The sequence below is a fragment of the Natrix helvetica genome, assembly GCF_964273705.1.
Source record: "Natrix helvetica genome assembly, chromosome: 16".
NCBI lineage: Eukaryota > Metazoa > Chordata > Lepidosauria > Squamata > Natricidae > Natrix > Natrix helvetica.
In genome coordinates this window covers 2281280-2298382 of record NC_138563.1, presented here as the reverse complement: position 1 = coordinate 2298382, position 17103 = coordinate 2281280, and the positions used below count along the sequence as shown (strand labels likewise).

The following is a 17103-nucleotide window of genomic DNA, read 5'->3' as shown; positions in this document are numbered from 1 at the left end:
CTCTCATCTATCATCTCTATCATATCTATCTATCTATCTATCTATCTATCTATCTATCTATCTATCTATCTATCTATCATCTATCTATCTATCTATACCTATCATCTCTCTCTCTCTCTCTCTCTCTTTCTCTCTCTCTCTCTATCTGTCTATCTATATCTATCTATCTATATCTATCTATCTATCTATCTATCTATCTATCTATCTATCTATCTATCTATCTATCTATCTATCATCTATCTATCTATCTATACCTATCATCTCTCTCTCTCTCTCTATCATCTATCTATCTATCTATCTATCTATCTATCTATCTATCTATCTATCATCTATCTATCTATCTATCATCATCTCTACCATATATAATTTTTTTGCTCTATTCTCTCTCTCTCTCTCTCTCTCTCTCTCTCTCTCTCTCTCTCTCTCAGGTCTAGTTTGTTCTTCCTGCTTTCCCTAATTTTATTTTTATTTCCTTTTCCCTTTTAATTTCTTCGCTCCGTTTTTCCCTTTCCGTATGCGACGCTTTGCATTCGATTTCCCTTCCTGTGTTTCAAAGCCTGATTTGAATGGCTGCTTCGGGAAAGAAGCCTCCCTCCCTTGCATTGAGAAAGCGCTCGATTTATTCATTTCATGCAGAAGAGGAAAGGGGACCAACAGGTGATCAAAGCTTCTTTCCCCCCCTGCCCCCCACCCCCACCCTCAGGAGCCAAGGGCAGCGAGACGTTGCGGGAGGAACTCAAGTCGGCTATCCGATCCATAGTGGAAAATTACAACAAATACTCCAGCAAAAAAGAAACCTTGGGGATCGACGCCCCCAACTTCAAATTGATGATCCAAACTGAGCTGAGCCAAATGTTGAAGGTGAGTTGGGGGGGCGGCTCCTGAACTCGGGTCCCGTCCGAAAGTGGGCTCCAACAGGAGGGGATTTCAGAAAAGGACTGCCAAGATCCGATGATCGTGACCCACAAAAATATAAAAGTTATCTCGATATTTCTCAACCTTAAGCCCCCTTTTAAGATGGGGGGGACTTCAACTCCCAGAATCCCTCAGCCGCCAAAGTTATAAGCAAAGCAGGCTGGCTGGGGAATTCTGGGAGTTGAAGTCCCCCCATCTTAAAAGGGGGCTCAGATTGAGGAACATGGCCTCCCTCTCACCGTCAGGGAGACGGAGACCCACTCAGGACGATGGGGGCTGCAATCCAGACGGAGGGGGGGGGGCGCTAAGGATCCCTCTGCAAAATGAAAGACAAGGGTTATACGCCCCGTCCCCCGTCCCCCCTGAACTGGGTGGGAATCTGTTTCCGTCCTCCGCCTGATCGGTTTCCCTCTGCTTCCTTCCCTCTAGAACACGGAGAACGAGGAGGCGGTAGATAAACTGATACGCAAACTATATGAGGATGGGTCCAAGGTGAACAATTTCAATGAATATTCAGACTTGATCTCTCTCTCTCGATCTCTCTCTCATATCTATCTACCTACCTACCTACCATATCTATCTATCATCTATCTATCTATCTATCTATCTATCTATCTATCTATCTATCTATCTATCTATCTATCATCTATCTATCTATCTATCTATCTATCTATCTATCTATCTCTGTCTATATCTATATCATCTATCTATCTATCTATCATCTATCTATCATCTATCTATCTATCTATCTATCTATCTATCTATCTATCTATCTATCTATCTATCTATCTATCTATCATCTATCTATCTATCATCTATCTATCATCTATCTATCTATCTATCTATCTATCTATCTACCTACCTACCTATCATCTATCTATCTATCTATCATCTATCTATCTATCATCTATTTATCTATCTATCTATCTATCTATCTACCTACCTACCTACATACCTACCTATCTATCACCTATCTATCTATCATCTATCTATCTATCTATCTATCTATCTATCTATCTATCTATCTATCTATCTACCTACCTACCTACCTACCTACCTACCTACCTACATACCTACCTATCTATCACCTATCTATCTATCATCTATCTATCTATCTATCTATCTATCTATCTATCATCTATCTATCTATCTATCTATCTATCTATCTACCTACCTACCTACCTACCTACCTTATCTATCTATCTATCTATCTATCTATCATCTATCTATCTATCTATCTATCTATCTATCTATCTATCTATCTATCTATCATCTATCTATCTATCTATCTATCTATCTATCTATCATCTATCTATCTACCTACCTACCTACCTACCTACCTACCTACCTACCTACCTATCTATCTCCCTCTCTCTCTTCTATCTCTCTCTCTCCTCTCTCTCTCAATCTATCAATCTGTCTATTTCTCCATCTATATCATGTCTATCTTGTTTCTCTTTCTCTCTCCCTCCCTTCCCCACCCTCTTTCTCCCCAGCTATATAAATAGCATTCTTAGTCTCCCTCTTGTTTCCCACCTGGCCTACCTTGAAGGGCTGGCAGCCTGAAGGTCCAGTAAGAACAAATGTGAAACCCTGATGCCCTCCCCATTTCTAGGGACTCTGACTCCCATCAGGGGGCGGTGACCCATTCAGGACGATGGGGGACGCATTCCAGGAGAGGGGAGTGTGTGTGTGCTAAGGATCCCTCTGCAAAATGAAAGACAAGGGTTATACGCCCCCCCCGTCCCCCCTCCCCACTGAACTGGGTGGGAACCCATTTCCCTCCTCCGCCTGATCAGTTTCCCTCTGCTTCCTTCCCTCTAGAACTCTAAGAACGAGGCGGCGGTAGACGGCCAGAAAGCGAAAGGGGACGGCGTGATCGATTTCGAGAAATATTGGGACTTCATTGGGACTATTGCGGGACCCATCGCCCAATACAAATTGGAAACAAGGACGGCTGTTGAACCCAAGGGAAATAATCCACTCCAATGACCCCAAAGGCCCTTCGGCCGCCATTTTTAAGCCCCCCAAACTCCCTGCATTTTGGAGGGGTTAATCTTAAGAATACCCCACGCGGGTCAGGGGAAATTCGGGGCACGGGTGTTGTGAGAAATTAAGGGAGCTGTCAAACTGTGAACAACACTGCAATAAAAGTAGGCGCCTCAAAACCCAGAACCGCTTTGGGATTCTTTGTCAAGTCTTTCTCCTCAAACAAGCTTCCGGTCCTCATTGAGGACGGACGGGGCCAGCTGTTGTCTCTCTGCAGCAGAAGGCACATCGTCATCGCCGACTTACAACATCCCTAACTTCTACATTAAGCAGAAGAATTATGTGTGTGTGTGTGTGTGTGTGTGTGTGTGTGTGTATGTGTGTATATATATAAAGTTTTTTCAGTTTTTTAACACAATTATCATCTTTGCAACATTTCCACATTGGTATTCCTCCATTATACCATTTTTGACCATACATGTGTACATATATTTCTTTTATACATGATAGTCTATTCATATATTAATTTATCTACAATAGTCTTTTAGTAGACTATTGTATATATTAGTGTATATTAGTCTATTCATACATTAATTTATCTACAATAGTCTTTTAGTAGACTTTGTATATATTAGTATATATTAGTCTATTCATATATTAATTTATCTACAATAGTCTTTTAGTAGACTATTGTACATATTAATCTATTCATATATTAATTTATCTACAATAGTCTTTTAGTAGACAATTGTATATATTAGTCTATCCATATATTAATTTATCTACAATATCAAGTCCAGCTAAAACGGCTCGAAATAACATCAAAAATTGAAAAAAATAACAGGGCTCTTTGTGGCCCTTTAAGGCGGGTGGACTTCAACTCCCAGAATTCCCCAGCCGGCCTTTTTTTTTTTTTTTTTAATGCTAAAAGTTTGGGGGTGGTTGTTTTCTTTGCAAAAACGAGTGGGACGGAAGCCAAGTTCTGCATTCTGACCACCAGAGGGCGACCGAGAGCTTTGGATCCTACCAGCGGACCCGCCCTTTCCCTGCAGTGAGCCGTGCCAGCCACCAGAGGGCAGCACCCAGCAGCTAACAACATTACGGGAAACGATATGCAGTGATTTCTCTCCCCCCCCCCCCCCGGCCGCCTTTTTTCCCCCAGCCATTCAACAGGGAGAGAGGGAGGGAATGTTATGCCCTCTGCGCATGCTCAGGAGCTGGGCGTTTGGGGGGGGGGAAGAACATCCCTCCCCCCCCCAGTCGCACGGCCGTTAAACAAATGGCCGTAAGCCGAGGACCTATCTATAGTTTTAAACGCACATTATCTTACGCAAATGAATACACAATAAATTCAATGCAAAAGTTTTCAATTTAATTCCACTCAATTCTCAAGAGGGGGATTTGACGGGAAGGGAGCGAAGGGCATTTTTCTTGGCTCAGAGCGGCTGCCCCGAACAACTCAAAGCTACCCCTGTTGGGTGATTCATCCCCTTAACATCCAGCACAGTCATCGCGGCTCCAGGCTTTTTCTGGGAAAGTGGTGTGTGTGTGTGTGTTTGTGTGTGTGTGTGTGTGTGTGTGTTGGCCAATGGCGCGACTAAACAGCCCAACGGGAGGAGAGAAAAAAGGACCCATTTAAGCAACTTGTGGAAATACCCTTTTTTCCCCCTTTCTACAGTTGCTTAGTGGGGTTTAAAAGAGAGTTTGTCTTTAAAAACAAAAGAGAGAGAGAGACTGGGAGTTCTAGTTCCACCCCAGGCAAGAAAGCCGGCTGGGTGACTTTGGGCCAATCACCAGGAGACGGGAAGTTCTAGTTGCCGTTGTCTAAATTAGACCCAAGGCACAAAAAAAATAAAAAAATGGAGTTTTTCAAAACCAGCTCGGTGTCCTGATAAGGTGCCGGTCTAGAAACCAGGTGACTGTGAGTTTTAGTTCCCCCTTAGGTGTGAAAGCCAGCTGGGTGTCTTGGCGTCAATCACTAGCAGCCAGTGAGTTCTAGTGCTGCCTTAGGGGGAGAGGGGAGAGGGGGCAGTCTATAAATTTAATAAATATAATATATAGACATGAAAGCTGGCCATGTGACTTTGGGCCAATCACCAGGAGACTGGGAGTTCTAGTCCTGCCTTAGCTATGAAAGTTGCCCAGGTGACTTTGGGCCAATCACCGGGAGACTGGGAGTTCTAGTCCCGCCTTAGCCATGAAAGTTGCCCAGGTGACTTTGGACCAATCACCGGGAGACTGGGAGTTCTAGTCCCGCCTTAGCCATGAAAGTTGGCCAGGTGACTTTGGGCCAATCACCAGGAGACTGGGAGTTCTAGTCCCGCCTTAGATCTGAAAGTTGGCCGGGTGACTTTCAGCCAATCACCAGGAGAAGGTGAGTTCTAGTCCCGCCTTAGACGTGAAAGTTGGCCAGGTGACTTTGTGCCCCACCTCGCAGGGTCGTTGTCGCAGGGGAAAATAGGAGGAGGAAGGTGTGTTGATAGGCTTGCCCCCTTGAGTTATTTGCAAATATAATAACCAACATAAAGAGATCCATAAAATCGATCTCGCCCACCCCTTCCCCACAGACGGGAAAAGGGGAGGGCAGAGAAAGGGACCAGACCGGCGGAGTTTCCACACCGGGAAGCAGTCTACCTCCCGAGGATCCCAGCAGCCGGGAAGACGATCCCTCCGGATCGGCTGGGATCCGGTCGAAGCGGGGTTTCTGCATCCCCCTCCCTTTGCACTGGCAAGGGTGCCCGTCAGTGGATTTCCGCTTTGTGCCGAGACAGTGCCAGGGGACAACGCCGGGGCCTTCGCGTGCATTCCGCCACGGAGGGTTCAGGACGTGGCACACGGCGAGGGAGCACAAAGCAAGCCACGCCTGGCTACCCACACGCACACGCAAAGGCGCACAAAAGCCGCACCATCAAGAGAATGAATTCTGCAAGCCGGGGAAACGAACGGCCCGGGGAGTGACAGGCAGCCATCCAAAACCTTCCATCAGCATTCTCGCTTCAAAAGAGGATTGTTTGAATCCAGCCGGGCTGCAAAATCTCTCCCCCCCCCCCCCACCTTCCAAAAAAAAGAATGCTGATCTGTGGGATTGAAGCTTCAAAAACAGGGGGGGAGGAAAACGACACCCACCCACCCATCGATGAGCACCACAACCAGCAGGCTGAAGTTCAACCGGTGAATCCCCTCTTCTTTTTCTGTCCCCCCCCTCCCCGGAGACTCAAGTTTTCGCCCCAAGCCGGCTGAAAATTTAGGTTCAATTGTGCGTGATTAAATTAAATTAAATTGTATCCCTCTGTCGGTGGCTCGGGGGCGAAGACAGCGAGCTTGTCGCTCAGAAAAAGTCGGCAGTTCGAATCCCCGGCGCCGCGTAACGGAGTGAGCTCCCGTGACTTGTCCCAGCTTCTGCCAACCTAGCAGTTTGAAAGCACGTAAACATTGATATAACAATATAATTCTTGGGACATGGTGGCTCAGTGGCTAGGACCCTGAGCTTACTGATCAGAAAGGTCAGCAGTTCGAATCCCGAGCGCCGCATAACGGAGTGAGCTCCCGTCACTTGTCCCAGCTTCTGCCAACCTAGCCGTTCGAAAGCATGTAAGAAAATGCAAGTAGGAAAATAGGAGCCACCTTTGGTGGGAAGGGAACAGCGTTCCATGCCCCTTGGGCGTTGAGTCATTCCGGTCACATGACCACGGAGACGTCTTTGGACAGCGCTGTCTCTTCGGCTTTGAAACGGAGATGAGAACCGCCCCCTAGAGTCGGGAACGACTAGCCCATACATGCGAGGGGAACTTTGACCTTTATCCCTATGTCACCGAACCTATCGATTTCATAAATGGACAGATAAATACAACGCACGAAGTGAATTTTTCCCCCGCTCCCGCCAAAATAAAAAACGAGGGTCGATGGACAGGAATCAATCGTTCAATCAATCAAAGGAAGGGGAAAAAGTGACTTTTCAAACCCGTGGGGAATGAAAAGAGTGGGACAGGTTGCTGCCCTCAACAAGGGGTTTGAATTTTCTGATCTTTTGTCCGGCCGTGGAACAAACGCAACGAGTTTCATTCTGGACTTTTGTTGCGGTTGGCGTTGTCGTGTCGCAAAAGTTGTCTGTCTCCATGCAAAAGAGGGGGCCTGGGGTGTGGGCGCCCCACGGGGAAGGAAGGGCCCGTTTCCACCTTCTGGGAGTCTGGAGATGACTAAACATCCCGAAGAATCCCTGATTCTTATCAGCAAGGAGACGGTGGAACAGATTGCCACTTGAAGTGGGAGGTTTTCCCCTTTCTGGAGATCTTCCAAGCAGATATTGGATGGGTGGGTGTGCCAGATGTTTAAGTGTGAATGTGAGTTTAATTTTATGTTTAGATTGAAGTCCAAGTTCAATTTTAAGGGTGAGCTTAAGTTTGAGTTTAAGATCTAAGGTTTAGTTTAGTTTAATTTAGTTTAATTTAGTTAATGACAGTTAGAACAATTAATCAGTGGAACAGAATTTGCCTCCAGAAGTTGTGAATGTCCCAACACTGGAAGTCTTTAAGAAGATGTTGGATAGCTATTTGTCTGAAACGGTATAGGGTTTCCTGCCTAGGCAGGGGGTTGGACTAGAAGACCTCCAAGGTCCCTTCCAACTCTACTATTGTATTATTGTAACTAATGCAATGGTAGAACTATATGTATATAAATATAAGTGTGAGTTTAAAATTTAACTGTGAGTTTGAGTTTAGGTTTAAGTTTGAGTTTAGGTTTAGGTTCGAGCGTGAGTGTGAATTCACTCATATAAGTGAGTTTACTGATATAACTTTAGGTTAAGTTTTAGTTGTTTTAGTTTTAGTGTAGTTTAGGTTTAAGTTTGAGTGTGAATTCACTCATATAAGTGAGTTTACTGATATAACTTTAGTTAAAGTTTAAGTTTTAGTTGTTTTAGTTTAGTTTAGGTTTAGGTTTGAGTGTGAATTCACTCATATAAGTGAGTTTACTGATATAACTTTAACTAAAGTTTAAGTTTTAGTTGTTTTAGTTTAGTTTAGGTTTAGGTTTGAGTGTGAATTCACTCATATAAGTGAGTTTACTGATATAACTTTAACTAAAGTTTAAGTTTTAGTTGTTTTAGTTTAGTTTAGGTTTAGGTTTGAGTGTGAATTCACTCATATAAGTGTGAGTTTAACCCTGAAATGTGAGCTTACATTAAAGTGTGAATTCAAGTTTAACTTTAAATGTGTGAGTTTAAGTTTAAGGTCCAAGATTTAAGTTGAGTAAGGGTTGAGGTTGAGTTTAATTGAATTAAGGGTTTAAGTTTAGCTGAGCTTAGCTTAGTTTACTTTAGTTATTATTTATTGGTTAGATTTATTTGCTGCCTGACATGCGTGGGGTTTCTCTGGGCCGCTTGCCAGGGTAAAATGAAAAAAAAAACGATGTAAAAAGAAATGTAAACATTTAACAATGGCCAAGAAAATAAGGAATGAAAACACAATAATATGAATGGAAAAGGATTGGTTGACATTTGTGTTTTGTTTACAAACCGGCCTCGACTTACGACCAGAATTTCTGTTCAAGAGAAAGAGACTGGCCTGGCCTCTGTCAAAAAAACGGCGTGTCGGGTCTGCTTGGGAGGGCAAGGGGGTTGGACTAGATGACCTACAGGGTCCCTTCCAACTCTGTTAATCTGCAAATCTGCTAAGCAAGGTGTTTGTGTTAATTGACGGCTGTTTATTTCCTTTTCACAAGTTTATACAGTTTGCAGTTTGGTGCTAGTCCTTGGCTTATGACCGCTGGAAGCCGAATTTCTGTTGTTAAACGAGATTAGCTGAATCCGGAGGGATTCGGCAGCCTTTTGTTATCCCGGGTGTTTAATTTCAGAGGCCTGGGTGGGGCTTCCTTGCCCTACCTGTCCGACAGGTCTCGACAGGTGAGTTGTAAGCCACAGCTCCTGTTCCAGTTTGAGCTTGCAAGAGACGAAGGGGGAATTTTAGTGGAGGCTGCCATGATCAGAGGTTGCGGGAAGGATGAGCACAGAGGCAGAGAGAGGAACCGGGCGGGGAAGTTGAGGAGATAAAGAAATTACCCCGAAGCAAAATATGACACCAAACTAGAATTAGGGATGGGGGGAAACGGGATGGGAGAAGGGGAGGAGAAATAGGATATCCAAAACCCTGCCCTTCTGTTCTGAAAGCAGTTGAAAATCAAGAATAAATCATTTTTCTTCTTCTTCTGATCTTCTTCTCCTCCCATTTTCTCCCTTCTCTTCCATCACCTCTGACTTCCTTCCTTCTCATCCATCCATCCTCCTTCTCTTCCATATCTCCTTCTTCTTTTCTTCTCTCCTTCCTTCTCCTTTATCCTTCATTATCGCTTCTCCATCTTTCTCTCCTTCTTTTCTTCCTTCCCCCCTCCATTCCATCAATCCATCCATCTCCTTCCTTCCTTTCCTCCCTTCTTCTCCCTTCTCTTCCATCACCTCTGACTTCCTTCCTTCCTTCCTATCCATCCACCTTCTCTTTCTCTTCCATATCTCCTCCTTCTCCTTCCTTCATCCTCCTCCTCTCCTTTGCTTCCTTTCTTGCCTCCTTCCTTCTCCTTAATCCTTCATCATCTCCCCTCTTCCTCCATCTTATCTTCTTCCTCTATCATACCTCCTCCATCTTTCTCTCCTTCCTATCTTTCTTCCTCCTTCCTTCCCATCAATCCATCCATCTTCTTCCTTCCCTCCCTCCCTTCTTCCTCCATCTTCTCCTTATCTTCTTCCTCTATCATATCTCCTCCATCTCCTTTATCTTTCTCTCCTTCCTCCCTCCTTCCCATGAATCCATCCATCTTCTTCCTTCCTTCCTCCTTTGCTCCCTCCCTCTTTTTCCTCCCTCTTCTCCTTAACTTCTTCCTCTATCATTTCTCCTTCATCTTTCTCCTTTCTTCCTCCCTCCCTCCCATCAATCCATCCATCTTCTTCCTTCCTTCCTCCTTCGCTCCCTCCCTCCCTCTTCTTCCTCTCTCTTCTCCTTATCTTCTTCCTCTATCATATCTCCTCCATCTCCTCCTTCATTTCCCCCCCCCCTTTCTTCCTCCCTCCCATCAATCCATCCATCTTCTTCCTTCCTCCCTCCATCACAACCAGAAGCTCAAACGGGATCCCCTCCGCCAACTGTCGGGAGATCCACTGATTGAACCTTCCCAAGATTTCCCGCCAAACTGGTTTGGGGAAAGGGAACGAAATCTGGGTGAGGCCTGAAAGATAGAACCGGCTGGGAGGGACGAGGGACCGGAAAAGCGAGAGGTAGGATCCGAAGGTTGATTTCTGGATCAAATCAAAAGCCAAGACTGGCTGAATTTGGATCTCCATTGCTGCATTTTCCTCCTCCTTCGCTCAACTGGGTAAGTGACTTTCCGTTTTCCTCCTCCTCCTCCTCACCGCAAATTATTCCTTCCCTAAATCTCTTTGCAAAAGAGAGGCGCAGGTGCCTAGCCGTCTTCGCCCCAAAATACTTCCCAAAGCCATAAAACTCTTTTTTTTAAAATTCAGAATAATTTATCGGGCAGAAAACTGCCTCCTGGCTGTTATTCCCAGCTCAATGCCCACCTTCAAAACCCTTGAAATTCAAAATATAAACTTGCACCTAATCGACGTGTCGTTGTTTTTCCCAGTTGAGTTTCGCTCCGTTTCTTGGGGGTTTTTTTCCCCCCCAATAAGGAAACAACCATTTGGTACCTTTTTTCTAAATTCTTGGCCCGAGAAAACTTCTTAAAAAAATAATCATCTGTTTTTTCCCCCAATTTTGCTTTCCCTCTTGTAATTCATGAATTTTGGACCCTGTTCCTCTTCAAGGCGTGCTTCGAATCTCTTCTTTAAAAAATTAAATTATTTTAAAATTTTCACCACGAACTCCATAGCTAGTTCCTGACTTGCGACTTTACGGCCATCTTTCCCCGCCGTTGTTAAGCGAATCCCTGCAGTCGTTAAGCGAACCCAGCTCGCTCCACTGGCTTTGCTGGTCGGTAGGTCGTAAAGGGTGATCAAGGGGAGACCCCAACCGTCGTAGATACAGGACGGTTACCAATTTTGATCACGCTGCGGAGGCTATGGCGGTCGTAAGTGCGAGGACAGGCCCCAGGTCTCTTTTTTCCGGCGCTTTCGTAACTTCCGACGAACAAACGCAGGTCGAGGACCGCGATTGGGACAATGGGGAGGAAAATTTCGCACGAAGAGGCCAAAGGGCGGCAGAATTTGTGCCACGGAGGTCCGGGACGACGCCCGCTTGGCCGTAAAGTGGGTCGCTCAATCGTGTGCTTCTTCCGCAGAATGCAAGATGGAGACGCCGCTGGAAGAAGCTTTGGGCGTAATGGTGGAAACCTTTTACAAATATTCGGCCAAGGAGGGAGACAGGTACAAGCTCAGCAGGAAAGAGATGAAGGAGCTGCTTCTGGAGGAAATGCCCAACTTCGTCAAGGTGAGGCAGGGGCAGGAAATGGTCCTTTTATGCATTTATTAAGGTTTGTTTGGATGCCCGTCTCACAAAGCGTCCAAGACCAGGATGGGTTTTATCCCGTGTCCTTCCTTCCTTCCCTCCCTCCTTCCACCTCAAATCATCCTTCCTTCCTGCCTCCTTTCCATCCCTTCCTTCCTTCCTTCTTTCCCTCCCTCCTTCCGCCTCAAATCTTCCTTCCTTCCCTCCCTCCCTCCTTCCACCACATCTCTTCCTTCCTGCCTGCCTGCCTCCTTTCCATCCTTTTCCTTCCTTCTTTCTTTCCCTCCCTCCTTCCGCCTCAAATCTTCCTTCCCTCCCTCCTTCCTTCCACCACATCTCTTCCTTCCTGCCTGCCTGCCTCCTTTCCTCTCTCCCTCCTTCCACCTCAAATCTTCCGTCCTCCCTTCCCTCCGTCCTTCTGTCCCTTTCCTTCTTGGCTCCTTCCTTCCCTCCCTACTTTCTTCCACATCAAATCTTCCTTCCTGCCTCCTTCTCTCCCTCCCTCCTTCCTTCCACCGCATCTCTTCCTTCCTGCCTGCCTCCTTCCCTTCCCCTTCCACCTCAAATCTTCCTCCATTCCCAATCTTCCTTCCTCTTTCCTTCCTACCATCCTTCCCCCTCTAATCTTCCTTCCTTTCCTGCCTCCCTCCTTCAATCTTTTTTCCTTACTTTCGTTCCTTTCTCCCTTCCCTCCCTTCTATCTTCCTTCCTGCCTGCACGCCTGCCTCCTTCCCTCCCTCCTTCTTTCCATCACAAATGTTCCTTCCTCGCTCCTTCCATCCTCCCTTCCCCCTCTAATCTTCCTTCCTTCCCTCCCTTCCTTCACCCTCCAATCTTTCCTTCCTTTCTCCTTCCTGCCTCTCTTCCTTACCCTCTAATCTTCCTTCCTTCCTTCTTTCATCACTCGAGGTTTTTAAGAAGAAACTGGATAACCATTTGTCTGAAATGGTCTAGGAGGGGGTTGGACTAGAAGACCTCCAAGGTCCCTTCCAACTCTATTATTCTATATTCTGAGAAATGGGCTGGACTAGAAGACCTCCAAGGTCCCTTCCAACTCTGTTCTTCGGCCATTCTGTTATTCATCTGTTAAGCATCCAGAGGGGCTCTGACTTTTGGGGGGGGGAGGAAAAACAAATTCCAAGTTTGATTTCAACGTCGCTTCTCTCCTTCTCGTAGGGGAAAATCAACGAACACGGTTTTGAGTTCTTGATGGAGAAACTGGATGACAACGAAGACGGAGAACTGGATTTCCAGGAATACGCCGTATTTCTGGCACTGACGGCGTCTCTCTGCCACGAATTCTTCCTGGAATGTGCGGACGAGAGGAATCGGAAGCTATGAAGCGGAGGCTTTGGCGTGGGGGTGGGTGGGTGGGTGGGGGATAGGTCTTCTTGAGTGTGAAGACCCTTCAGAGGTCTCTCTCTCTCTGCCAGCAAATAAAGATTGTTTTTTTTTTAAAAACACACAACCTTTTGTCGATCGCAATCCATCTTTGGTGAACAATTTTGAAAATGAATCTCTACTATGCTGATTTGCAAAGGGTAGCGATGATGGATAAAAATTGATGAGGGATAAAATTGATAGATAAAAGATGGATGAAAACGATGACGGATAAAAATTGATGATGGATAAAATTGATAAATAAAAGATGGATAAAATTGGTAAATAAAAGATGAATAAAAATTGATGATGAATAAAATTGATAGATAAAAGATGATGAATAAAAATTGATGATGGATACAATAAAAGATGAATAAAAATTGATAATGGATAAAATTGATAAAAGATGAGGGGTGAAAATGATGATGGATAAAAATTGATGACGGATAAAGTTGATAAGATAAAAGATGATGGATAAAAATGATGATGGATAAATTGATAGATAAAAGGTGATAGGTGAAAATGATGGATAAAATTGATAGATAAAAGGTGATGGATGAAAATGATAATAAATAAAAATTGGTGACGGATAAAATTGATAGATAAAAGATGATGAATTAAAATTGATAATGGATAAAGTTGGGCCTTTAAAAAACCCTCCGTTAAGCACCGCTTCACTTAGCAACCAAACTCCCTATCCTGTCGTTAAATTGAGGACTCGCCCTGCAGCCAGACAGGCGTTTTCAGAGTGTGAGATTATTACTGGGTGTCTCTAAGGCAGGGTGCGGCCAAAACGATTAGGTCGTCCCGCATTTTTGCCAAACCTGCTCGCACACTTCGTTGGAGAAACACTGCCGGTTGAAATTCTACCTGTTTTCATCCCGGCTTCCCTGATGAATTCGCCGCGGTGAACCTCCTCCAAGCGAGACGAGAGCGGCTGGTAGGTGTATATAAATGCATTTATTTCTTTGAAGGGTCCCTGCCTTATTTTGTTCAACCAGTCGAGGTCACCTCCTTGTTATTTTTTTCGTTCCCTAAATTTATAGTTTTTATTTTTTTAATTTTTGGCAGAGAGGAAGGCCAAAAAAGAAAAAAGAAAAGAAAAAAAGAATCCAAAATAAACAAAAGGGAAAGCCAAAACTCAAACCATCCAAAAAACAAAACAAAAAACCTGAATGTTGTGTACTTTTCCAGAAAACACAATCCGGCAGTCTGCACCACCAGGAAAGAACAAGCTGCATTTATGGATTTTAAATGCCCCCAAAAGGTTGAGATTCTTCCTGAAATTTGGGTCGAGTAGGTCGCGCTCAAACCGGGAACAAAAACTGCCAAAATAAAATAAAAATTTTAAACGTCTTTCTTGGTGACGGCGGTTTGAAAGAGAGGATCCAGAGTGCAAAGGATCTTTGAAAATCCATGTTGCCGATTCCACGAAAGTCAGCTCTTAAAGATTGGCGGGAGGGTGGGGAAAAAAGCAGAATTTTGATTTTTATCGCGAAGGGTTAAGGGCGGGTATTGGCAGGAATCAAAAAAATAAATAAATCTCACGACGAAAACGTTGCATTCTTTTAAAAGTGAGATTTTTTTTCCTCCAGGGTTGGGTTTATTACGCTGGTTTTCTGATCTGTTTGGACTTGTTTGATTTGATGATTCCATGGAGGAAGGAGGGCGATATAAAAACGTAGTAAATAAATAAACAAACCACCAGAGGTTTTCGTGGATTTTAAACCTCCTGGCAAAGCCGAGGAACTGGCTGTCCTTATTTATTTACTGGAATAACACAACAACAAAAAATGTGTTTAGCCAAGCCAAGTTGTTGCAGAAAATGAAACAAAGTTAAGACCACACCAGTATAAGTAATCTCAATTTATGACCATAATTGGGATGAGAATTTCTGTTGCTAAGCAGGTTGGTTAATTTATGATTAGCTATTAAGTGCGATGTATGGTTTAGTTTATAGTTTTAAGTAACTCTTAAGTCAGTTCTAAGTAAGTTTTTAGTTGGAAGTTTGCAGTTGTTAAGTTTTAAGTAAGTTTGAAGTTTTAAATTTGAACTTTACGGTTTGCAGTTTTAAGTAAGTTTTAAGTTTTAAGTTTTAAGCGTACGGTTTGAAGTTTATAGTTGTAAGTAAGTTTTAAAATTTTAAGTTTACAGTTTGCGGTTTGAAGTTTATAGTTTTAAGTAAGTTTAAAATTTTTAAGTTTACAGTTTGCGGTTTGAAGTTTATAGTTTTAAGTAAGTTTAAAATTTTTAAGTTTACGGTTTGCAGTTTGAAGTTTATAGTTTTAAGTAAGTTTTAAATTTTAAGCTTTAAGTTTACAGTTTTAAGTTTATAGTTTTAAGCAAGTTTGAAGTTTTAAATTTTAAAAAGTTTTAAGTTTATATAGTTTGCAGTTTTAAGTTTATATTTTTTTAGTTTTACGTTTGCACTTTTAAGTTTTAAATTTTAAGTTTGCAGTTTAGTTTATAGTTTGTTTACAGTTTAGTGTAGTCCTCGACTCACGACAATTGGGAGCAGAATTTTGGCTGTAGGCGGATGTTAAGTGAGTCACGTCTGATTTTAAGACCTTTTCCCCCCACGGACGTTAAGCAAGCGATTGCAGCTGGTAAGTGAATTATACAGTCGTTAAACGAATCCGGCTTCCCCTATTGACTCTGCTTGTCGGAAGCCGCCAGAGAAGGCCGCCAATGGCGATCGTGTGACTCCGTCATAAATACATGCCGAGCGTTCGAATTTTGATCACGGGACAGGAGGGATGCTGCGAGAAGTGTCAGAACTGGACTCAAGCCACTGCGTTCAGCGCCGTCGTAACTTCGGGCAATCGCTAGGCAAATGGTCGTAATTCGGGGACTGTTTCCTTGTTCCTGCAGGACCCCGTGCCGCAGTGATGACGCAATTCCAGACATTGGAGCAGGCCCTCGGGGAGGTGGTGTGCACCTTTCAACGCTATTGCCGGAAGGAAGGGGATCGCAACACCCTGAGCAGAGATGCGCTACGGAGTCTCCTGCAGACCGAACTCCCCAGCTTGCAAACGGTCGGTCTCCCAGCCATAGGAGTTAAATCGATTTAATAACTTAATCCACTAATTCTCAATGTCCTTTGAAGCACAACGCAGAAGGAAATGCTTCAAACCGTTCCTAATTATTGGGGAATAATCTCTAATCAGTCATTTTTAAAGTTTTGAAGTAGTTTTGAAGTAGTTTTGAAGTTTTAAGTAAATTTTAGGTAAGTTTAAACCAAGTTTTAAGTAAGTTTTGAAGGAGTTTTGAAGGAGTTTTAAAGTTTTAAGTAAATTTTAGGTAAGTTTTAAGCAAGTTTTAAAGTAGTTTTAAAGTAGTTTTGAAGTTTTAAGTAAATTTTAAGTAAGTTTTAAGCAAGTTTTAAAGTAGTTTTGAAGTAGTTTTGAAGTACCGGTAGTTTTAAATTTTTAAGTAAATTTTAAGTAAGTTTTCAGCAAGTTTTAAAGTAGTTTTGAAGTAGTTTTGAAGTTTTTTAAAGTTTTAAAATTTTAAAGCTTTAAGTAAATTTTAAGTAAGTTTTAAAGTAGTTTTGAAGTAGTTTTGAAATAGTTTGAAAGTTTGAAAGAAGTTTTAAGTAAGTTTTAAAGTTTTAGTAAGTTTTAGGTACGTTTTAAAGTTTTTAGTTAAATAAACACAGGTAGTCCTCGATTTATGACCGTTCAGAAGTTAACAGGGCCCAAGATCCCTTCCCTCTCGGTTATTCTGCTGTTACTCTTTTATTCTGCCTGCCTGAGCAGGGGGCTGGACTAGAAGACCTCCCAGGCCCCTTCCAGCTTCTATTCTATGCTAAGGAGAAAGGAGGAGAGGGAAAGGGCGCCCCATCTGATTGTAAACCTCTCATTTTTTTCTTTTGTTTTGTTTGCAAAACCCAAGTTGGAAATCAAAGGCGAGGCTCTGGAAGAGATGCTCACCTTGTTGGACACCAATCGGGACGGAGAGGTCACCTTTGAAGAATACATCCGCTTCGTGGCGGCCGCCTTCACCTTCTTCCACCTGCAATTCCGCGATGCCCCCGTGGTCCAACCACGCGTCTAAGAAGGGCAGGGCAGTGGCGGGGGGGGGGAGGAATATGATTGTGGATGGCGTCGCTGTGAAGAGGTCAGCGCCCTGGACACACAGGCGGGTGGGTTTTTGGGGCGGGGAGGGGAGTCCTCGCTCGAGAGACCTCTGGAAGTCCTAGCAAAGAAAGAAGAAGGGAAAAAAATCTCATTAAAAAACTGAATTGTTGCTTCGTTTTGTTGGTTGGTTGGTTTCCTGAATTTTGCTTAATGTTTTTTTTACAAAGGAGGTGATGATGATGATGATGATGATGATGAATGCACTATCCCCAGCGGGCTTTCATGGCTAA

At 43.7% G+C, this 17103-nt stretch overlaps 3 protein-coding genes across 4 annotated transcripts in view; all 3 read left to right on the top strand.

Moving 5' to 3' along the window:
- The window catches only part of LOC309399783 (uncharacterized protein), an 11701-nt gene extending 8611 nt beyond the window's left edge, over positions 1-3090 (top strand). The window contains exons 3-5 of the mRNA XM_081967889.1: positions 704-861; positions 1345-1407; positions 2740-3090. Of these exons, the coding sequence (XP_081824015.1) occupies positions 704-861; positions 1345-1407; positions 2740-2907 (389 nt within the window). The 3' untranslated portion in view covers positions 2908-3090. The remainder of the gene's footprint in view (positions 1-703; positions 862-1344; positions 1408-2739) is intronic.
- Positions 3091-9983: 6893 nt separating this feature from the next.
- Positions 9984-12714, top strand: LOC309400130 (protein S100-A2-like). The gene is made up of 3 exons (XM_081968477.1): positions 9984-10263; positions 11188-11336; positions 12531-12714. Exons 2-3 carry the CDS (start codon positions 11196-11198, stop codon positions 12693-12695), a joined length of 306 nt encoding a protein of 101 aa, XP_081824603.1. The 5' UTR covers positions 9984-10263; positions 11188-11195; the 3' UTR covers positions 12696-12714.
- Positions 12715-13515: 801 nt separating this feature from the next.
- LOC309400129 (protein S100-G-like) lies at positions 13516-16982 on the top strand. Of its 2 annotated transcripts, none has more exons than XM_081968475.1 (3): positions 13516-13674; positions 15606-15769; positions 16629-16982. In XM_081968475.1, the coding sequence occupies exons 2-3, from the start codon at positions 15623-15625 to the stop codon at positions 16788-16790; spliced, it is 309 nt and encodes a 102-aa protein (XP_081824601.1). In that variant the 5' UTR covers positions 13516-13674; positions 15606-15622; the 3' UTR covers positions 16791-16982. The 2 variants fall into 2 exon arrangements, with proteins under 2 accessions (XP_081824601.1, XP_081824602.1); XM_081968476.1 differs by lacking the exon at positions 13516-13674 and adding an exon at positions 14502-14642.
- Positions 16983-17103: the final 121 nt, after the last annotated feature.

What these genes read in the sequence shown, in the direction of transcription:
- LOC309400130 (XM_081968477.1), top strand. Translation starts at nt 11,196, where the DNA reads ATGGAGACGCCGCTGGAAGAAGCTTTGGGCGTAATGGTGGAAACCTTT. An exon ending in AAATGCCCAACTTCGTCAAG is followed by an intron (nt 11,337 to 12,530) that starts GTGAGGCAGGGG and finishes TCCTTCTCGTAG; the next exon opens with GGGAAAATCAACGAACACGG.
- LOC309400129 (XM_081968475.1), top strand. Translation starts at nt 15,623, where the DNA reads ATGACGCAATTCCAGACATTGGAGCAGGCCCTCGGGGAGGTGGTGTGC. An exon ending in AACTCCCCAGCTTGCAAACG is followed by an intron (nt 15,770 to 16,628) that starts GTCGGTCTCCCA and finishes GCAAAACCCAAG; the next exon opens with TTGGAAATCAAAGGCGAGGC.